At 42.9% G+C, this 23,433-nt stretch overlaps 1 protein-coding gene across 1 annotated transcript in view; it reads left to right on the top strand.

Annotated features, from left to right (window-relative positions):
- Positions 1 to 9,136, top strand: part of PPP1R14C (protein phosphatase 1 regulatory inhibitor subunit 14C) — a 79,966-nt gene extending 70,830 nt beyond the window's left edge. Inside the window, exon 4 of the mRNA XM_070461403.1 lies at positions 7,549 to 9,136. Within this exon, the coding sequence (XP_070317504.1) occupies positions 7,549 to 7,623 (75 nt within the window). The 3' untranslated portion in view covers positions 7,624 to 9,136. The remainder of the gene's footprint in view (positions 1 to 7,548) is intronic.
- Positions 9,137 to 23,433: the final 14,297 nt, after the last annotated feature.

The following is a 23,433-nucleotide window of genomic DNA, read 5'->3' as shown; positions in this document are numbered from 1 at the left end:
TCCCAACCCAGGAATCAAACCCGGGTCTCCTGCATTGCAGGCAGATTCTTTACCAACTGAGCTATGAGGGAAGCCCATTATGTCGTATACTTTAAACTAATATAATGTTATATGTCAATTATACGTCAATTAAAAAAATGAAATTCTTCCATGTCTACCAATCACAACTTGCCTGATTCCCGTGTCATCTGTTGAATGCCAGGCTTTTTGGACGGAGTGTCAGGTAGCTACATAAAACAGGTGCAAGTTGACTTGATTTGCCATCGTTTGGCAGCGAGGCTCAGGGACAGATGGGTCTGAATGTGCCTTTTTAGGAAATGCTTGGTGCAGTGATTGGGGTGACAAAGAGGAGGCACATGGGAAGTCGCTGATCCTCATGGGCTCCAGCCTTCAGAATCCTCCTCTGCTGTTTCTTTTCACGCCACCTGAGCAGTGGGTGGCATTTTTTGGACAAGCAGGTAAAGCCCCCAGAGTTCTGCTGGGCGCCCTTTGTCAGAACTTGCATGTGGCACACAATCGTTCTCATTGGTGACATCATTCACCATCGGCAGTTTTAAGCATTTCTTTGGAAAAAATCTGTTGTTGGGAAATATTTCTCATCAAAGGGCTGCGTCATAATATCCATTTATCTTGTTTATCTTTTCCAATGACTTGAGTGCAGCTTAGTCACGCACACAGCAGTGGTCTGTAGTGACACCCAGATTTCTCCTTCTCCCACTTTCCGATGGACCCACCCGAAGCAGCGCAGTGTCATCACTAACAGATGAGTCACTTTGAGCTGCTAGGGAAGGGCTGCAGACGCCTGGCTCTGGTGATAATTGCAAAGCGCGCATCCATCTGCCGCCTCTGGCACAGATCCCAGCAGGCGAGAGAGGGTGGCAGCTGAAAGCCACGGGGCCCAGGAGGAATTAGGAACGAGAGCTCAGAGTGTGGTCACCGCGAGGCCATGCCCCGTGCCAGCCCACACCGCCCAAACTCCAGAGCGAGGACGGACCTTCTGTTTTCACGAAGCTGCCAGGTCCCCTCAGAAGCCTGCTTTGCCTTTTCTTTCCTAGGAGTCTCTCCGTAAATCCAGTGGCCTCATGTCATTGAGTCAGGTTTCCAGGGTCACTGGAGACATTTCTTTTCTTTCTATTGTTCTTTGATCTCTTCTGTGTGTGTGCTTGTGCAAACCTCTCCTCTCTTCGCTGCCCTCCCCACTTCCAGCATCCTAGACTCCACTCTCCCCCAAATGTTCCTCCTCTTCCCTAACTCTCCCAGGTGGCCTAGTGTTCCAGCGCTGAAAGGAGAACCTCTGGAACCTTCCTCCAGAGTAGCTGGAGCCAGTTGATACTTTGTACCATTCCAGCCTCCTCCATTGATATACAAAGATTCTGGTGTTTTCTCTCCCTGCTGCTTCACTTTAATGCCTCGCTGTGTGAATTAACTGCTTCATGTACATATTTCTTGGCTTTACAAACCTTTGCTGAACACCTCCTGTATTATGCACGATGCTAGGAAAACAAAAAGGAGTTGGATTCATGCAGCCAAGTAGGAGTGACAAGTGTGCTCAGGGATTATCTTGCATCCTTTATATAAATGATACTTTGTAGTTTTTCTTCTTCAGCCTGCTTATTGTGCCCAACATGAGACTTCTGAGATTTGTCCCTGCTCATACAGAAGGCTCTAGTTTATTCATTTTTATTGCATTCCTGTGCAATAACATTGTTTAAATGTATATAATCTTCTTTACTATAATTCATGAATACAAAACTGACATGGATCTGTTTGTTAAGACACTAGATTCTTACGGGCATCTGCTTTCCACTCATTAGAAAATCTACTGTTTATTTGAGAATGATAAAAAAAAAAAAAAGAAGAAGAAGAACAGGCTAGTATCTTAGTCATTATGTCTTCACCTCATAGGAAACCTAAAAAGGTCTCTGGGCCTCCCAGGTCATGAGACTATATTGTTTTATAGTCTCATATGTCTCTCTACCCCCACTCAAGTGTCTTCTGGAATTTCTTGTAAATTTCAGTGGGCACCTTGGCAACAGAACTTTCTGTTACTCTGCTGTCTTTTAAGAGTTAAATAATTCCAAAATTTAACATTTTTGAACTGTCCAGCCTTATCTTCCTAAAATAGTGTGTTACTCACCAACTCTCCTTGCCAAATAAAGGCCCCTCAGATACTAAGTGTTAACTGCAAAGAAGTTAGTTGAGGCTCCTCTTCTCTCCCAAATCAAGTTATTTGGAGTCTCAAGTGAATGTAAGCACTGCAAACACAGGTCTTTCCCAAAGAAGGCAGTAACATTATTATGTTACAGTATACTATAACATATTTATCCCTTCTTCCGCTATTCACTTAGGCTGTCTTTATTCACAGACAGCATGATTGTCTATGTAGAAAATCCAAGAGTGTACCCAAAAGTTACCAGAAATAATGAGTTCAGCAAGCTTGCAGGATATAAAATAAATATATAATGATCTATTGTATTTCTGTATCCTAGCAACAATCAAAATTGAAATAAATCCACACCACTCACAATATCATCAACAATATTAAATATTTAGGAATAAATCTGACAGAAGGTGTGTAATATTTATACACTGAAAACCAAAAATGTTGCTTAAACAAGACTTAAATAGGTACAGAGATATACCATTTTCATGGGTGAGAAGATTTATTATTGTTAAGATGTCAATTCTCTCCAAATTGATCTGTAGATTTAATGCAGTCTTAATGAAACCCAGCCGGTTTTTATTTGCATTTACAAGCAAAACAATTCTAAAATTATTAAGGAAATTTAAAGGACCTAGAATAGTTTTGAAAAAGATTAATAAATTTGGCTGATTAACATTACCTGATTTTAAGACTTATAAAAACCTACACTTTCCTTACTGGTGTAAGGATAGACACCTAAATAGATCAATGCCTCAGCTCTTCTACTCCTAGGTAGTCACCCAAAATAGGTGGAAGCGTATTTCATACAAAGACTTGTACATGATGTTTTTAGCAACGTTTTTTTATGATTTGTGTGGTTTTCTATTTTCTTAATTGCTTTACAATATTGTGTGAGTTTCTGCCATACAGCAACATGAATCACCCATAGGTATATATATGTCTCTCCCTCTTGAACCTCCCCTTCCACCTCCCACCCCATCCTACCCCTCTAGGTTGTCACAGAGCACTGGATTTGAACTCACAGCATCATACAGCAAATTCCCACTGGCTATCTATTTTACATATGGTAGTGCATATGTTTCAATGTTCAGTTCAGTTCAGTTCAGTTCATTCTCTTAGTCGTGTCCAACTCTTTGCAACCCCGTGGACTACAGCACTCCAGGCTTCCCTGTCCATCACCAACTCCGGGAGCTTGCTTAAACTCATGTCCATCGAGTTGGTGATGCCATCCAACCATCTCATCCTCTGTCATCCCCTTCTCCTCCTGCCCCCAATCCCTCCCAGCATCAGGGTCTTTTCCAATGAATAGGTTCTTCACATCAGGTAGCCAAAGTATTGGAGTTTCAGCTTCAGGATCAGTCTATCCAATGAATACTCTGGACTGATTTCCTTCAGGATGGACTGGTTCAATCTCCTTGCAGTCCAAGGGACTGCAATGTTTCAGTGTTACCCTTTCAATTCATCCCTCCCTCTCCTTCCTCCACCGTGTCCACATATCTGTTCTCTACGTCTGCGTCACCATTGCTGCTCTACAAATAAGTTTATCAGTACCATCTTCCCGGATTCCATATATATTTGTTAATGTATGATATTTGTTTTTCTCTTTCTGATTTACTTCACTCTATATAATAGGCTCTAGGTTCATCCACCCCATTGGAGCTGACTCAAATGCATTCCTTTTTATGACTGAGTAATATTTCACTGTATTTATGTACCAAAACTTCTTTATCCATTCATCTATTGATGAACATCTAGGCTGCTTCCATGTCCTAGCTATAGTAAAGAGTGCTGCAGTGATACATTGGGGATACATGTGTCTTTTTCGGTTATGGCTTCCTCAGGGTATATGCCTAGTAGTGGTATTGTTGGATCACATGGTGGTTTTACTCCTAATTTTTGAAGAAATTTCCATACTGTTCTCCACACTGGCTGTATCAGTTTACATTCCCACCAACAGTGCAAGGGGATTCCTTTTTCTCCATACTCTTTCTAACATTTATGTTTTTAAGCAACTTTATCCATAGTAGCCCCAAAGTGGGAATAACTCAAACAGGTGACTGGGTAAACAAATTGTGATACTTCTCTGAAGGGTTATGCCAATTGGCAACAAAGTAGGAATGAACTATTAATACATGCAGCAGTATTACTGAACCTTAAAATAGTTTTGCTGAGCTAAAGAAGCCAGACTAAAAAGTATAGAGTGTTATAATTGTATTTATAGAAACCTCTAGAAAATGCAAACGAATCTAGAATGACAGAAAACAGATCAGTGTTTTCCTGGGGCAGGAGGAATAAGCGTAGGAGGGGAGGAGTATCAAGGAAAATGAAAAATCAGCTGGAGGTATTGGATATGTCCATTATATTCATTGCGTAGATAGTATGCTCATAGTAGTTGTGTATGTCAACTATGTGTATTTTGTGGCATATCAATTATATTTTAGTGAAGCTGTTTACAAAAAAGTCCCTGGGGCCCTTTTAGTGTTGAGAGCTTCCATCCCAACCATTCTATTAAAATTTATCTCCTCCAGGGCACAATGGCCCTTTTCTTGCCTGATTCAATATCTTTGTCTTTGACTTAATCTCTCATCAGCTATTTCTTCTTTTGGCTTCTTAACCACACACTTTCTTTGCAATATTGTAAATCAACTATACTTAAATTTTTTAAAAATTTTGAAAGAAAAACCAGAACACTTTCTTGAGTTTCCCCTAATTTCATTGGTTCCTCTTTTTCAGTCTCCTCTTCTGGTGCCAAGCCTTTGCCAGATCTCACATGTTAGAGGGCCTCTGACCGTGGTCTTTGGCCTTTTTTCCCTCTCTATTTGCGCTTTCCTCCAAGGTTTTTGCATCTAGTTTTGTGATTCCAAGTATTGTCATCTTGAACAGTTCAATAGAATTTTCTGAGATGATGGAAAAATCCTACTGTTCAATATGATAACCATTAGCTAATTTAATATATTATATATGGTGACTGAGCATTTGAAATATGGCTTGTGTGACCAAGGAAGTGAATTTTAATTTTTATTTATTTTAATTAGTTTAAATTGAAATAGCCAAATGTGGTTAGGGGTTAATGTATTGAATAACCTGTGTCTAGATCACTGTGTTGACAAACTATGGGTAGTAACCATTAAGTGATCTTGATCTGTATTTTTTTTCAAAATAGAATAAAATAGAAAATATCTTACAGATAGTAAGAGTTACATTTTTATGTGAAGCTTTTGTTTCAGTCTTGCATCTCTGTATACTAGGTTGCTATAACTATGTATAGATCACAAGATTTTTAGGGTTTTTTGTTTGTTTTGTTTTCAGTTGAAAGTCATTTAGATCAGTGCTCGTCATACCCATATTTATGTCTTCTGTCCAAGTTCAGAAATGGTGGTGATTAAAATGTTTATGTCCTTTGACCTACTACAGAATAGCTCTCCAAAGGGAATAATCCAAATTGTATACAGAGATTTATACACAAAGATGTTAATTGTGGCATTGTTTATACTTTTGAAAAGCCAGAAACCAGCCAAATATCCAGTGATGGAGGAATTAAACAGATTGCAGAACATCCATATAATAAAGGACTGTATAACTATTAAAATTAATTTTTTAAAAAGACTATTTAATGTTGTGGGGAAAAGACTTGACTTAATGCTAGGTGTGGGCTTTCCTGGTGGCTCAGATAATAAAGAATCTGCCTGCAATGCAGGAGACCCGGGTTCGATCCCTGGGTTGGGAAGATCCCCTGGAGAAGGGAATGGCTACCCATTCCAGCATTCTTACCTGGAGAATTCCATGGACAAAGGAGCCTCGTGGGCTAGAGTCAGAGTCCGTGGGGTCACAAACAGTTGGACATGACTGAGTGACTGACACACACACACAATGCTAAGTGCAAATAAAGAATATACTTATACATTATAATCTTAATTAGGTAAAAATAATTTCCATAGAAGAAAACATGTTAATAGTGGTTCATTCTGAGGAGTAATTGTTGTTGGTTTATATTTTCTGGATTTTCTAGAAAAAGCACATGTAACTTTTATAATAGCAAAAAGATTATTAAAAAAGAAATCGCGGCAGCTCCTCATATATTAACTGTTTAAGCATATTATGTTTTAGAGCTGGATAGAAGCACAGGGACTGTGCTCCCAGAGGTCTGGGACCTATGGCTGAGGGTTGTAATTGGGGGGTGATTGAAAGCTGTTTTTCAGAGGTCTTAAAAGAAAGGAAGTCTCCTTAACATTTTTGCTCCAGGATGTCCCTGCTGTGCGCAGTTCTGTCACTCACTGGCTGTCCCTTGCAGATCAGAAACTCTGATTGGCTGTCAGCTTTGTTTCAACAAATCTAAAAAAAGGAAGACAAAGTAATTATTATCTAATAAATGCGACTTATTTAGTAGCCAGAAACTTTAACACATGAGGCAACAATGAAAGATTGCTGATGGCTTAAAGTGAGAACTATTCTAGATTGTTCTTTGGGTTCTGATCCATGAATAGTCACAGCATCATTTTAGTGGGTCTTCCCCAGTATTACATTTTAAATGAAATTAGAGTGGAATAAAAAAAGAGTCTGTGGCATATGGTAAGTATTCATTCTTTAAGTTTTTATTTCAGATGTATTTTTGTATGTACTGGGTTGTAGATATAAATGTGTCTTGTTTTTCTTTTCAAACTGTGATTTGCAGTCCAAAAAAGTCAAGAAACTTCTATTATGATCTAGACCCTTGGTTCTCAGTAAGATCCTGAGACCAGAAGCATAGGTATCACCTGGAAGCTTGTCAGAAATGCAACTTCTCAGGTCACAGCCTGTATCTACTGAATCAGAAACTCTGGGGGTGGGGGGGAGTGGGCTGAGCACTCTGGAGTTTATTTAATAAGCCCTCCTTCCCCACCAGTGATTTGATGTGTACACCCGTGGTGTGAAAACCATGGGTCTAGTTTAGCTATTTCAAGTGAGATTCAGAGACTAATGCTGGCATCATTTGGTGGCCAGTTGGAAATGAAAAATCTTCAGCCCCAACCAGACTTATTCATTCAGAATCCACACATTTCCCTGGTGATTTGTAAACAAGTGTTAAAGATTTAGTGAAGTTAGTGAAACATTGATCTAAACCACATAGGCTTTCAGGGGCCAAATAGATAATGTCAATGAATGAAGGCAGCTTGGTTTTTTTCTCTTTAAAGAGAGTACAGCAGTGAGAAGGCAGGATGGTGAGAAGTTTAAGTATCTTCATTTCTTTAAAAATGTCCTATACTGTACCAGTTGGGTTAACACATCCAACCAAGCTCATCAATTAAGGTTAGCTGCAGATGAAGTCAGTGACTTCAAGCAGATTTTAAATTTGCTTATTTGAATATTGTGACTTTCTCATAATAGCTTCTTCTGATCTCTTTTAGGAGTTCGTCAAGGAGCTGCTCTCTCGGATAAGAGGCATGAGGAAGTTGAGCCCCCCGCAGAAGAAGGCTGTATAATTCCAGCCCAGGTGGAACTCTGCTGGAGACCCAGGAAGGAATTTGGACTTCAAGAAGACTTTTCTTAAAGAACTGTTGTCCTTATGAGCAACTTTTTTGGGGGGTGGGGAGGGGTGGTATCTATTAGACATTTATTCAAGAGTGTTCCTTTTTTGGTTTTTAAAGGTTTGGTTGGTGTAATATTTTAATAGCAAAGATATCACAGACTCTGGCTTCAGCCCAACCAGAGAGCATCAAATCAGGCAGACACAGGGGCTGGACCAGGCAGCATCTTCTTAGAGAAACCAGATGTTAAGGACCTAACGATACAGGGATGATGGTTTTCTTACAGCTAGTTTGGTAATACTTTTTTCTTGAGTTGTACATTTGACACAGAGGTTGAATTTCTTGTACTTGTATATATCTACAGGCAATTAAGTTAAAATGTGGATGTGAGTTTTATTTCACACAGATGGAACAAACTTGTGGTCGTCCTTTTATTGGAGGTCATGGTACGTGTGTTTTCAAGAGGCCACTAGGTCTTCTTCGTGTGAGTGCTGGAGACCTCCAATGTTCACTTTCTGCAGCAAAGTGAAAAGAACTCAGCGTATCTTTAATGAGCTACACTACAACAATGTGGAGTTGGTCAAGGGCTTAATTTATGGACTTTGTATTATTCTGTTAATCGGGATGCTTTGCCAGGTCATGTACTTATTGCCTCATTTGTGGTATTTTAAAGTTTTCTGAACCCTTTCTTTGAATGACTATTCGAATTTCTTGAGAAATGTTCACACTATCTGAGGGGTGTTTAGCCGTGGAACCAGAAAGCGCCGTGTAGCAATTCATTCTGTGCTTTCTACCAAATACCATGTATTATTCTCTCTCCGTGAAAGCAGGTCATAAGGAAGTGAGCAGATTCAGTATCTTCCTCCTTAGAAGTAGATCTGGTCACTTCTGTGCCTGGGGGGCATCAGACCAGGGTGGGTGAGCTGAGCGATGAGCTGGTGTACAACTGAGAAAAACCTCAGCTCCGCTGAAGAAAGTCAATGCAAGAGCACTGGCTGGTTTGGAAGTGTGGTAGAGATTTCCTTTCTGGCTTATCTCAGTGGCTTATGCTGAGGACCGTGGCCCTAATCGTGCACCCCGATCCAATCCCTTTGCTTGGAGCTGAGCCTGGGGCACCTGCTGAGCCCCTCTCAGTTCGATACTGGCTCCTTGGAGAAGGATCAAAATGCAGCTGGATGCGGGTGGGGTCAAAGGTCAGAGTAGAAACTCTTGGTGTCCTCCGGGAAGCCCCCACTGCCTCCCATAGAAACCCCCCTCCCTACCGTAAGGTGTCTCTAGGTGGCCCTGTCAGAGGACAGGGGTCAGGCATTTTATATCAAGGGTGCTCTGAACATATTTTATTTTTTAAAAGAACTATGTTTGTGAATTTTATGTACACTGGCAAGCTTTTGAAAATGTATTTAATTTTGTAATGTTTACCAATGATTTATTTACAAGCTATTTACTCGAATAAACGAAGCTGCTTACACCTCTGCTTACACGTTTACCTTGCGAAACCACATGGGTGTGATGATTTTACTTTGTCAGATGCTCTGAAGACAAGGGTGTGGGCGCATATGCTCAGTCGTGTCCAGCTCTTTGCAACCCCATAGACTGTAGCCCGCCAGGCTCCTCTGTCCATGGGATTTCCCAGGCAAGGATACTGGGGTGGGTTGCCTTGCCTCCTCCAGGGGATCTTCCCAACCCAGGGATCAGACCCAGGGATCAAACCCACGCCTCCTTCGTTGGCAGGTGGGTTCTTTACAACTGAGCCACCTGAGAAGCCACAGACAGGGGTACCAAGCACCTATACCTAGGTTTTCATCTTCAGGTCTTTTGTTCATTTGATCCTGGACCTCACCTGAGGCATCTTCAGATCAGGTGGTGAAAGGAGAGTCTGTCCCAGCTTGAGCAGGAAACAGAAAATAACTCTGTGCCCTTGGCCCTGCCTGCCTTCTAATCCAACACTCCCCTAGGCCATGCATCTTTCATTTCATTCAAACTCCCTTTTGCCCATCTGGTGTATATTCTCAAGATTTCAGAGGAATCAGATATTCCAATTATTGTTAGAATGCCTTGCACTCTGTGAGTACACAAAAATCAGAACTTGCAGCAGTTCTGTTAGGTCTGACCAGCCAAAGTTATAATCTTTAGAACTTTTCCTTTGAAGGCCTCTGAGGGTTACCACATCACACACTTCCTGCCCCCCACCCCTTGCTCTTGGCCTGGCATTACCTGACTCTCTGGAGCACTCAAGTCACAAGCTGGGACCTCCTCCTGGCCTCCCCATCCCAGTCCCAATGCATCCATAGTCACCAAGCTTTTCCTCTGCTAATACTGCTTAAATCTGTCCTGGTGAAATCTTGCCATGATTGCTGCAACTATCTTGGAATTGACTTCCCTATGTTCTGTCTTATGTCCCTCTGATCTGTTTTCCACCCAGTAATCAGAATAATCTTTCCCCAAAACAACTCTGATCACTCCACTCTCCTACTTAAAACCCCATTCCCTCTGACTTCTCTGCAAGGAATTGGTACCTACCTCTCCAGCCTTCTCTATCAGGCTTTCAGACTAACATCTGATCCTACTGAATTCCTTGGGGTGTCTGAAATGTTCTCTGTATTTTTTTTTTCCTCAGAAGCTTTGCAAAAACTATTGCTTGGGTCTGGTACACCCTCTCCACCAACAGGCTGTATCTGGAGAGCTGGATTGGTCCCCTGCTAATTGTGTGCACAGCCTAGTGGCATGTCTCCACTATATTACTACTGGCTATTCATTCACCTGTTGTCTCATCTGTTAGACTCTAGGATTCTTTAGGTTGGAACTGGATCTTATAAATCAGGCCCCTGGTTCTGTGCTTGACCCATCAGAGGGATCAATATGTGTTTGCCAATTGAATAAATATGATAAATGATTCTTCGAGAAAACTCAACTGACTCCTTCCCACCTTGGAGAGTATGTGCATATTAGACCCAAGTGTGTGTTTGAACTACCTGTGAAGCTTTAAAAGCAGCTAATGCCTAGACCTTAGTCCTGACCAACTTAATCAGAATCCGTAGGTAGGAGCAGAGATGAGACATTTTTAAGGTCCCCAGGTTGAGTACCCCAGACCACTGGCCGTTCTTGCGTAGCCCAATGCCCACGTCTGACGGCAGGGCATCAGCTTGTGCTGTTACGACAGGTGGCAGCCATGATGTGAGCACACTACTTCTCATTTTATTTTCTACTGAAAACCTGGGGCCCCGCCTGCTCTGGAGCTGTGGCACAGCCTATCCTGGGCTTTTCTTGTTTTCTCCCCTAACAAAAAGCTCCTGGGCTTGGCCTTTCAGCAAAGTACAGAGCACCCTTTCTTCAGTTTCCTGCGAAGGCAAATTTAGGAGAAAGAGCAGCCCAGGGTGATGTGGTTTCCAACTCTTGTTACACACAGATGTTTGATTTTCCTTTAACTGGAGTCCCCATGAAAGGCTGTGTGTTGTGCAGAAATCAGTCGATCAACAGTAGATGAGTAAGTCATTATTTCTGGTTCTTTCCAAGAAGACGAAGTGGCTGGGGACATGAGGTCTGTGTGAGCCACGACTGCCCTTTCACTGAGGGGTACAGACAGAAGGGATCAATGCCAAGAGATTGCCAGGCAGGCACCAGGCCCCCACCTGGAGACGCAGGTGGGAGTGCGTCTGGGAGGTGACCTCATCCCTTTCCATGGTCAGAGTGGGAGCCGCGTGTTTGCCTCGTTGCTTAGAGTCACTCTGGGTGCTGCTCCACGCCCAGCCTGCAAGCACGGGGCTTGCTCTTGTTCCTGCCCCTCCAGTGTTGCTCAGCGAGACGCCCCGGCTCAGAGCCAGCCCTCCGTGTGACTGCTGAGTTACACTCTGGCACTTGCACCACGCTTCTGCTTCCGAGTTAAAGCTGCTGTGGATTCCCTCTGCTTCTCAGGGATCTTCCTTGAGTGCCAACACTTTTGGGAGCTTCCTACCGCCCCCTTCACCCACATCCTTTCACCTCTGCTTTAGGCACCACCCTGAGGACACTTTGATGGCAGAAATGGCCTAAGATGTCTTGGGTGGGGGAAAGTACTGTGAGTGGGAGGGCCGCTTGTCTATGGTCTAAAAACACATGAAGAGCTCAATGTATTTGGTATTGGAACTTTGGGGAAGCCGGTTTCAGATTGAACAGAGATAGGGGTCCTGGTGATTCTCCCCACTGCTGTTTTCTTCTTCTTTGAATTTATTTCAATACAAAGGATCATAGAGAGTTATTACTGAGAGCTGGTGACATTTCTCTCTGAGGTTCGGGATGTAACTAGCTGGGTGTTTGTAATTTGCCTGTGAAAATCAGGTGGCTTCTCCCAGTCTTCGGTGAGTGAGAAAGATCCAGACTTCCTGGAGTTCCCCTCCTCCCCGACTCAGACACCAGGGCTGGAAATGCTTCACTTCTTCAGTGTTCTGATGCCAGTGTGGTGTCGTGCACCTGGGAATGAATGGCTTTATAATGGATTTTTCTCTACTCCTCTCGGCTGTGTGGGTGTTCCCACCACAGCACACTGGATGAGCATCTCAGTGGAGTACTCTTACAAGAACAACTGCAAACTAGGCCCTGGAGATCTGGCCTTCTGATGCTTTTATTGGGTCCATTGGATAAATAAGACCAGATTTATCTCTGGTACATATTTCCTTCAACTTCAAGCTCTTCAAGGTAGGGTGCATTAAATGACCTTGCTGGGTTTGGGTTCACCTTGTTCCAGTGGATTCTAGAGGTAGAAAGTCCTATCAAGTATATGGGGGTTTAAAAAAATGTTTGTGCTATGTTGACTTGATCACATTCTACATTCACACATATGCACACAAATTCAGTGTTATCCTTGCTGGGAGACAATTCTATACAGGTCTCTAGTAGTTTCTGGGTGTTTGTGGCCAGACACTGCCTTAGGGGTGGACAAGTGTTTTCAAGTATGATTGTGTGTGCAGCAAACTGTGTTGGAGGATAAAGATTGCTTCTCCCTCTAGAGTGAAAAAACAGGTGAGCTTACTGCCTATTATAAAAGATACGGGTTCCCTAAGTTCAGAGTTCTTTCTCCTGTAGTGCAGCCCTTTGCAAGTACAGTTGTCTCTCAGCCTTCTTTGCAACCCCTTGTGCGAATTGGGACTTGCAAAATCATTCCAAAATGCTGTTGCTCTAGCTACCGCTCTTGTGGATAATAAGCTGTCCTCTCTCTCTGATCCAGGAGTATTGGGTCTTTGATGTATTCCTGGCTCTCGGGCAGGCTAACTTTTCAGCTTGGAAATAGAGTCAAATCTCATACGCCACCCAAGTCTTGGCAATGATCAGTCTTCCTGGTCTCTTTGAGTATGATTTGCATCATTCGTGTAACTAGTAGATACTTTCTTTTGTTTAGACCCTAATTTGATCCATCGTTTTCAATTATAGAGAGTCAGAAATTTTCTTTAGAGAGATTTCATGTCTGGAAATGATTTTCTGTTGGCAGAATTTACTTTTACTTTCACAAAAGCCATTTTCTCTCTCTCTCCTTGTTAGCAACAAAAGGAGGATGCTGTGTGGTAGAGATAAGGCAAAATGGGCCGATGGAAGAGAGACATAACAAATTTATAGAAAAATGACACTCTAGAGTGAACTTGAGAAGACAGGCATGTGGCAGTTCTTATCTTGAATCTTCCTCTTTAAAATAGGTACTTAAATAATATGAGTGGCAGTTTATCACATGCTACCTTGACATCCTCAAATTAAATTCCAAAAGCAGTTTAGTGACTGTAATTTATTTGCAGTATCACAGTCAATCCAGTGGTCCCTGAGCCACAAAATAGAAAGTAAGCTCATGGAATGAATAACTGGTGCTCCCAGATCGAAAAGTGATCCATATAAAGTGTAATGCATCATACCCCTTGGGGTACAAGTTGCTTGAGGGTAAGTGATTTGCAGGTTGGTTTTCCTCTTATTAGTAGTAGGAAGTTACCCCTGGTGTGGATTAGATGTGTAAAAGGGGCCATTACTGACTCAAACCCCCTCTGATAGCTATGGATTATGGGACAAATAAGGCAATGTATCTTAATTTTAAAAAATATTTTATAATATTTAGCACCTCACTCTTTTTGGCTGTAACCCCAACATGGAGCACCAAAATGCATAATCTATAGTGCAGGCTTAGAGAATCATCTCTTTCTGAAATTAATGATGGGTGAGGAGTTGAACAAAACCTCCCAAACTGCTTTAAAAAAAAAAGTGTAGTTGTTTTTTAATCTTATATTCTGTTTCAAACATGTGCTCCTTTTTTTATTTTAAAAACTTTTTACTTTTTGGCTATGCTGCGTGGCACGTGGGAATTTAGTTCCCTGGCCAGGGACCAAATCTGCACCCCCTGCATTGGAAGTGTGGAAGCTTACCCACCGGACCACCAGGGAAGTCCCACATGCTCCTTTTAGAGCTGAGAACACTCTGCCTACCTCTTTATCATGTTTGTGCTAAGTCACTTCAGTCGTGTCGGGACTCTTTGTGAACCGTGCACCCAGCTTGGTTTCCACCAGGCTCCTCTGTCCATGGGGTCCTTCAGGCAAGAATACTGGAGTGGGTTGCCATGCCCTCCTCCAGGGGATCTTCCTGACCCAGGGATTGAACCCATGTGTCTTATGTCTCCTGCATTGGCAGGCAGGTTCTTGACCTTGGAGGCGCCAGGAAAGTCACATCTTTAAGCTAGGAGTTCTTAGAGCTACAGCTCATGTGGCCTGAAGGGGAGTCTTTGAAACCTCTGAAATTTTGTGAGAGAGAGCAAGAGACCAGAAGGAGATAGACACACACACAGAGCCACACACAGAGAGAGCGCTCTAAAGGAGAGGCATAAATTGCTTCAGAGAGGGAAGAGCAGAGAGGTGGGAACCTTTCGGGGAGGAGAGGGTCTAGGCTCTCCTCAGGTTCCCACAGTGTCCATCCCTAGAACAGGCAAAGAACCAAGTTCTGGAGGCCATAGTCCCCCAGGAAGCCAGGGTTGCTGGCTGTTCCAGAAGAGCTGGGCGAGCCCAGCCTCCCCTCCTGGGCCCCAACCCTCCCTGATTCCCTGGTTTCCATCCTTCCCACTTCATCCTCAGAGGTTCCACTTGCTGAATTGCTTCTATGAATATTAGCTTCTCCCTGAGATGCTGCTCCCAGAGCAAACAGCAACCTGCCCAGCAGGGAAGCTGCTGGGGATGGTCCCGCGCTCCGCCATGCACATAGACTGACTTGTTCAGGAGGGGAGCTCCATGTCCCTTTCCTCTTCTGCTATTTTGGGATGAATTTCGCTCATAGGTTCTGAGGATCACACGTTTTTGATGCAGATTCACCTCCAACAGGCTCAGCTTCACACGTCTTCTTCAATAGCCAATGCCCTTTGCCTCAGCAGTGCACACCCTGAGCTGACAGAACATCTGGAGAAATATCTTTCCTCCCCCTCCTATCCCTTCTAGAATCTTGTTTAGGTCATCAAACAAGAAAATGCATGAAAACAAGCATGTGAATATTGGTATACAGTGCACCGGAAGGAGTGGAAGAAAATTCCACACTTTGTCATCCTGTCCCTAGGAAAAAAGAAAGAAAAGAAAGGGAGGAATAATGCCTTGGCCTTCAACAAACCACTTCTCTGTATATGCTTCTGTTGTTCCAAAGGCATTACAAATGTATTTTATTATATTTGGTCTGGGACTTTGAATTCCATAAAGTATTTTATAATTTCTAAGAGGAAGTCAACCCTTAATTGTCCTTTTTGCTCATGTTTTATCATGAGTCTCATTTAATCCAAAGTGTTGCTTCCTAATTTACAATCTTTCTGTGGAGGAAACACGAAAGATGCTTCGTAAAGCCACTCTGCAAGCAGGATGCACATTTCAGAACAGAACTTGCTTCCTGATTAAGTAGTTGCCTTCCACCTCCCGAGATCAAGAATGACTCATTCGTGTACAGGATGAAACAGACAAAGCAACATTTCTAATGCGCCCCAGACCCTGAAGGCAGAAACCCTTTAAGAATTGAAATTCCCATTTTACTGCCAACAACAAATATTAGACGGAATGTCCATTCAGTGATGATCGCCCAGAGAAAAACAAGCAGAAGCGAAGAGCTCTTAAGATTATAACCATCATCAATTCAGTCAATTCCCTCAGACACCAACTTCATTACTAAAGGGTCATTATGTTTGTGTTGTCAGGGTTTTCTTGAAAAGTCCTTGGGGCCTATTTATGGGTCACTGGGAAAGTAAGTGTCGCAGTCTGCCTTGGATGCTTTAGGGCTGACTCTTCAAATGCTTCCATGGGATTGGCTGAGTCTGGAAGTTGCGTTTGTTTTCCACCCAAGGCTTCACAAGAGCTTTTAAATTACCTGTAGCTGTCAGAGCGGATCATCTCCTTAGGAAAGTGGATGGAGCTTGCCCATCACACCATGGTTCAGGTTTTTACAGTAATGCTGCTGTGGCCTCTGGTCTCCCCTTTCACTTTAAATGGTGGTTCTGAAGTCAAGCTATAGTGCCCCTGATTTGGGGCTTCCCTGGTGTCTCAGATGATAAAGAATCTGCCTGCAGTGCAGGAGACCTGGGTTTGATCCCTGAGTAGGGAAGATTCCCTGGAAAAGGGAATGGCAACCCACTCAGGTATTCTTGCCTGGAGAATTCCACGGGCAAAAGAGCCTGGGGTGGGGGGGCCTGTAGTTTATGGGGTTGCAAAGAGTCAGCCATGACTGAGCAACCAAACACACACATAGTTGATTTACAATGTTGAGTTAATTTCTGCTATAAAGCAAGTGATTCAGTCATATATGTATATATATACTTTTTTTTTTTTTCATTTATTTTTATTAGTTGGAGGCTAATTACTTTACAATATTGTAGTGGTTTTTGCCATACATTGACATGAATCAGCCATGGATTTACATGTGTTCCCCATCCCGATCCCCCCTCCCGCCTCCCTCTCCATCCCATCCCTCTGGGTCTTCCCAGTGCACCAGCCCTGAGCACTTGTCTCGTGCATCCAACCTGGGCTGGTGATCTGTTTCATCCTTGATAGTATACTTCTTTCAATGCTATTCTCTCAGAACATCCCACCCTCACCTTCTCCCACAGAGTCCAAAAGTCTGTTCTGCACATCTGTGTCTCTTTTTCTGTTTTGCATATAGGGTTATCGTTACCATCTTTTTAAATTCCATATATATGTGTTAGTATACTGTATTGGTCTTTATCTTTCTGGCTTACTTCACTATATATGATGGGCTCCAGTTTCATCCATCTCATTAGAACTGATTCAAATGAATTCTTTTTAATGGCTGAGTAATATTGCATTGTGTATATATATACCATAGCTTCCTTATCCATTCGTCTGCTGATGGGCATCTAGGTTGTTTCCATGTCCTGGCTATTATAAACAGTGCTTCGATGACACTGGACCCAGCAATCCCACTCCTGGGCATACACACTGAGGAAACTAGGTCTGAAAGATACACGTGCACCCCAATGTTCATATATATATATATATATTCTTTTAAAAATTCCTTTCTATTATGGTTATTCACAAGATATTGAATATAGCTCCCTTAGTGCTGTGCTTCTGATTTTATAAGAATCTTATAGGAAGCAAGATTGGGTTACTAAGAGGGGTGGGATTAGCACACACCTTCTAGAAGAGGCTTCAGCAGCCATAGCGAGGCCCCTGGGGCCCTGTCCTCCTCCACACAGTGACCCCCCTACCAATTTATCTGAGGCCCCACAGTCAGGCATTCGTTCTCCTTCAAGTTAACCAGCACATACTCCTGGGATCTTAGGCTTTAATCATCTTTGCTTTTGTCAAGCATGGACCATCGTGTCTTGGCCCCCACTGTGATGTGGGGCTCCTCAAACAAAGCACTTCCTTGGTGGCTCAACCAGTGAGAATCTGCCTGCATTGCAGAAGACCTGGGTGCAATCCGTGGGTGGGGAGGATCCCTTGGAGGAGGAAATGGCAATCCACTGCAGTATTCTTGCCTGGGAAATCCCATGGACAGAGGAGCCTGGCAGGCTACAGTCCGTGGGTTGCAAAGAGTCGGACACAACTGAGTGACTAAGTCACCACCAAACAAAGTAACAGCGTCTCTTGTAATTAAAAATGCTAAAATAGCAAAACTAAATATGTATCGAGGCAGGCCCTGCCTTGGCACTATATGAAGCAGTCTGTGATTCTGGTACGTGGATCTGAATATTTCCTCCACAGAATGGTTTATGTGATGCAAATACTGTAGAGAAAGGGAAAGCTCAGAAAACTACCAGAGGGGCCTCAGATAAGTTTGCAAAAGGGAGGAGGGGGCAGGTATGGTCTTCACTGTGATAAAGTCCACGTGGGCCCTAGGAGGTTGGTAGAGTGAAAAAAGCACTTGGATCTGTCAGAACCCAGCCTGGTCTCTTTGGGCAAGTGATTCTGTCTGGGCTTCTGTCTCCTCCTCTTAAAATTAAGAATATTTGCCTTAACTATCTTGTGGAGTAGAAGGAAGCAAATGAACAATAAATGTTAAAGGTCCGCCACAGCATTAACGTCTACTGGAAGCTTGACTGGTTTGATCTCTTTGCTGTCCAGGGAACCCTTATGAGTCTTCTCCAGCACCACAATTTGAAAGCATCAATTCTTCAGTGCACAGCGTTTTTTATGGTCCAATTCTCACATCTTATATCTCACCCAGCACCTTATTACTATTACATGCATGTCATTACTTAGAATATCTTTCTTGCTCATTCTCAGTTTCAGAAATGATGATCACTACCCTTAGGGCCCTTGCTTTTTCTCCTCCCTCTTCCTTCTCCATCTGTTACCATTATTGATCTGATTCAGCTCAACCACAAGGGTGAAGCCGGGGGAGTCAGTGGAGTTGACAGCACAGCTTAAGTCTGAGAGGCCAACATCAAGAGTCTCAGGGGCAAGGCTGGAGCACCTGCCCATGGGGGAACAGGATCTGAACCCCACGGTTCTCCAGGTTTTCCAATTCCATAGTTAAAAGCTTGGAGGTACTGAAAGAACTTTGAATTGATCCTTCTGTCTGTGTATTACATTTTGTCCTCATTAGTACTGAAATGTATTTGTATCACTTCTTCTTGGTGTCATACATGGCTGGGGGTGGAAATGGCCTTTGGGTCAGTACCCTAAATCCAGCAATCATCCCAGTGGGGCAAAATTATGGATGGGAAAATGGCCCTCCATAGCTAAGGCTCAAAGAAGGTGAAATCCATCTAACAAGGCACACAAGTTTTTTTTTTTTCCCCAGTGTTTCTAGGGGCCAGTGTTTTTTAAATCAAGGACAAGGTTATGGAAAATCATCTTTAATTAAACCTGCATCAGTCCCTCTAGGGCTTTGTGCTGTGTTCACCTCTTAAATTATCCACTCCAATTAGCAGAATCCTTCCTCCCAGCCTCGAGGTTTTATTTTCAGGTCTCACAGTGCTCTGACAGCTCCAATCTGTTTCATTGTGTGTGGAAGCAGCATCTGTAGGATTTCTTCCCCTGCTGCCTCAGGCTGCATTCTTTTTCTCTCCCAGTGTGTCTTTGTTGTGAGCCCAGCTAAGGCCACAGCCAGCTTTGTCTCTTAAACCACCACCCCCTGCCTATTGCTACCCTACTGACTTTGATTCCCAGCTCTTCCTAGAATTAGTCTCCACCTGTTCATGTATTTAATCAAGATATAGGCCAGCATTCCTTGCTACTTTCAGAAAGAAGCTTATGGAAGCAATGCTCCTTCCTTCAGCCAGAAAAACCAAAGTGGAGGAGTCTTCTTAATTGAGCATCCACCCCACTGATATTGTGCCCAAAATGATTAGAAAAGGTCAGCTGATATTTTAAATCATCATTCAATTAATTAATCTAAAAAGAAAAGGGAACAGACAATGTGCACTTTCTTTCATGTGATCCACATATTGACCCTTAAATACTTCAGCTTCCTGGAATATCTATTGTTGTTGTTCAGTCACTAAATCATGTCTGACTCTTTGTGACCCCATGGACTGCAGCACGCCAGGCTTCCCTGTCCTTCACTATCTCCCGGAGTTTGCTCAGGTTCATGTCCATTGAGTCAGTGATGCTATCTAACCATCTCATCCTCTGCCGCCCTCTTTTGCCTTCAATCTTTCCCAGCATCAGGGTCTTTTCCAATGAGCTGGCTCTTGGCATCAGGTGGCCAATGGATTGGAGCTTCAGTTTCAGCATCCGTCCTTCCAATGAATATTCAGGGTTGATTTCCTTTAGAATTGACAGGTTGGATCTCCTTGCAGTCCAAATGGCTCTCAAGAGTCTTCTTCCACACTGTATTGAATATCTATTAAGAGCTATAAATTACTGAGCAATAATTTTAAAAAGAAATCATTATAACAAAATACTTATAGTGTACAAAAAAATCCAAGGAACAATATTTAAATATGTTTTATACTTGTATCTATCTATGTCTGTATAAATATCTGTATCTATTTATCACCTGTATATCTATAAGCCATTAAGCTTAAGATGTGAAACATAGATAAATTGAAGCCCTCTTTATACCACTCTGCTGATCCCTCTCTCTATAGTGGTAACTATGAACCTGACTTTAGTGTGTATCCTTGCCATGTATGTCTTCATACTTTCACTACTTATGAAGGATCCATAAATAATACTACATTAAAAACTTTGTGTAACTAGCATCATATTCTATGTATCTGTCTGCAACCTGCTTTTCACATGTGAGAATTTCCTGTGTAAATATTCATAATTTGGCCACTTCATTTACTCTAAAGGAGGTGTGCCCATTCTCCCCTGGATGGATGTTTAGGCCCTGACTTTCAGCGATTATGAACAACGCTGTGATGGACTCATCATTACAGGGGATCTATGTGTGTGACCATCTTCACAAGTCAATCAAGGTGATCAGGCAAGTCTGGGAAACTCTAGAGCAAACTTTTCCTGTAAAAGGCCAGATCATAAATTGTTTCAGCTTTGTGGTGACAAAGCTCTTGACAGACCCTGTCGATTCCCTCCAGTCCACCTTCTTCACAATCCTCTAAGAAATATAAAAACCATCGTTAATTTGAGGGCTGTCTACACTATGCTGGCAGATTTGGTCCACTAGGCTGTGCCTGACCCTTCTCTGAGTACCACTCAGATGAGGCTACCTACGTTCGTAAACCTATTAGATACTGTTAAATGCTCTGAGATGACTTTGGAATGTCATAAAATCTGTCATCTCCCCTATCTCCCTGATAGTCTATGACTTTCTTCCTCTTTCCTTCCATCTGGTATGGTTACATGTTGCATGATCTATCATTTCTATGGGAACTTCTTGTTGAACTCTGAGGTTTACTTTGGAGGAGCAGAGTGCCAGAGTTGCTCTTCCTCTATAAAATTCTTACAGATTGAGGTTTATCCCACTTCTGAAAACTGGTGTGTGGCCAGGGCAGGTGGTAAACTGCGGGAACAGTGGAAATGCTTTCCGCCTCTAGAACGACAGCCTCAGAACAGGTGCCACCTGGGGACAAGGGGAGAAGACAGTGTTCATTGGACGCAAAGCCATAAACGTGCTTAGAAAACCTGGCATTGTTAATGGTGCATGCTAATGAAGGCTTTTAATTTTTATGATTATCTAGGGGAGAAAGCATATGGGGAATGGTGATAATGTTCTGGAAGACAAAGAAAACACTAACACAGAACAGTCTTGAAAATACAAAAGAAAAATATGACACTTTCTGAAGGCTGAATACAAAATCAATATTTTTCATGAAAAGTGTATGGTAAAGAGCTTTGAGAAAACAGAGAAATTCCAGACCACGGGCTGCAGGGCATCAAACAAGCTCACACCAGTCACACCTGACACATTTTAAATTAGAGCAACAATATTAGCAGAATGGGTTGGTTCTGTTGGATTTGAGAAGAAAATGTTTTGTTCTCAGAAATAATTTGCTGGCCTGGATAAAACCCTGAAGACGAGAGACACGGTGGCCCTATGGCCCTACAGGTGTGGTGTCATTTGGCTTTGGGGGTCATTGGCTTAAAGAGGAGTAGAGAGAAGGGGTGGATGGAGACTGCCCCCCAAACACCGGAGAGGGTGTCTGTGAGCACTCTGCAATACGTGAGGCTGAAGCAGGTGGAGTCACTGGGGCCTTCCGGGGGAACTCAGCCAAGCCAGCAGCATGGCATCCTTGCTGTGTAGATGGAGAAGTAACTGCAAGGCGTCCTGGACACCGTGAGGAGGGTGCTATTAGGTGGCTAGCTTGTCTACACCTTTCTGAATGCAGCAAATAGAGTGCTCCTCTCATGACACGCTCGCTGGGGTCCCTGGCACCTTGCACCCCATCTCTCACGCCCTCCCCATGTCTAACCCACCAGAAGGCTCCCCTTCCGAGGGATATCACTCCTAACCCAGCCAAAGGCTCCACGCTTCTGAAGGCTTATTTCAGGCCCTGTATTGGGTCAGGGGGGCTCCCTCTCCACCTCTCATATCATAGGGGGCTGCTCAGCTGGAACTCAGGGACCTCTGGACCCAAGATGCCGAAGCTTCAGAGGGCAGTTTCACCGCACGGCTCTGAGCAGCCACTCTGCCTGCTGATTTTCCTGGTCATGCGTCTCCTAAGATTGCAGGGCTGATGGCAGATACCTTCCTCCTCTGTCTCCATGCCAACAGTGCGCGCAGGTCCTGTCTGCCTCTGTCCTCCCTGCGCCCCCGCGAAGGATGCCCCACGGAGTGTATTGATCACCTTCTGGCACCAGCGACTCACCATGACCTGCAGTCAGCTCTGTCTCCATTCATTCCCTCTGAGGCCCAGCACGTCTTTTTACTGTCCCACTTTGAGGCCAGTTGTGCAAAGTCGGAAAGAAAAATAAATAGTCACCTACACTTGTAAGAATTACACCCTTGGAATGTAATAAGTGACACTGGTTTGGCATTTTGTTTCAAAACTGTTTCCAATCTGTGTCATTTGACATATCTCTAGGAAGCAGGTGAAGCAAATTTTATTCAAACATTTAAAAGATTTTCATTTTATAAATAAGGAATTTAAAACTTGAAGAGAATTTCTGAAGATAATTTTTAGGCCTTCCAGAAATTTCTGAAGTTTCCAGAGCTGGTATGTGATGGATCTGGGACTCAGACCCAAATCTTCAACCCTTAATCTCGTGATTTTTAATGAGAATATTGTTCCCTCACGGTTCTCCAGAGAAACAGAAGCAATAGAATACACACATACATATATACATTTGCATATACCCATACAAATGTGTTTGTGTATACACAATTTTTAATATAATAGTATATTTTAAAAATATTTTAGGTTTCAGAATTATATATTATGGTATTATTATTTATTAATATTATCATTTTATTATCTTAAGGATTATCTTATGTGATTACAGGAACTGGTCGGTTCAAAAATCTGTTGAGCAGACTGGAAGTTCAGAACTCAGATAAGAGTTGATGGTGCAGTTTTGAGGCAGGATTTCTCTTCTCTGGGAAACTTGAGTTTTTGTTCTTGAAGTCTTGAACTGAGTGAATGAGGCCCACCTACATTATCGAGCTTAATTTCCTTATTTACTATCAACCACTTGAAAAAATTATGCACATCTACAAAATACCTTCTCAGCAGCACCTAGATTACTGTTTGATGAAATGACTGAGTACCATAGTCTGGGGCTTCCCTGATAGCTCAGCTGGTAAAGAATCTGCCTGCAATGTGGGAGACCTGGGTTTGATCCTTGGGTTCGGAAGATTCCCTGGAGAAGGGAACGGCTACCCACTCCAGTATTCTGACCTGGAGAATTCCATGGACTGTATAGTCCA

Source organism: Odocoileus virginianus, chromosome 34, assembly GCF_023699985.2.
Source record: "Odocoileus virginianus isolate 20LAN1187 ecotype Illinois chromosome 34, Ovbor_1.2, whole genome shotgun sequence".
NCBI classification, from domain to species: domain Eukaryota; kingdom Metazoa; phylum Chordata; class Mammalia; order Artiodactyla; family Cervidae; genus Odocoileus; species Odocoileus virginianus.
Note: the sequence above shows the minus strand (reverse complement) of the source record. Positions and strands in the feature narration are given on the sequence as shown.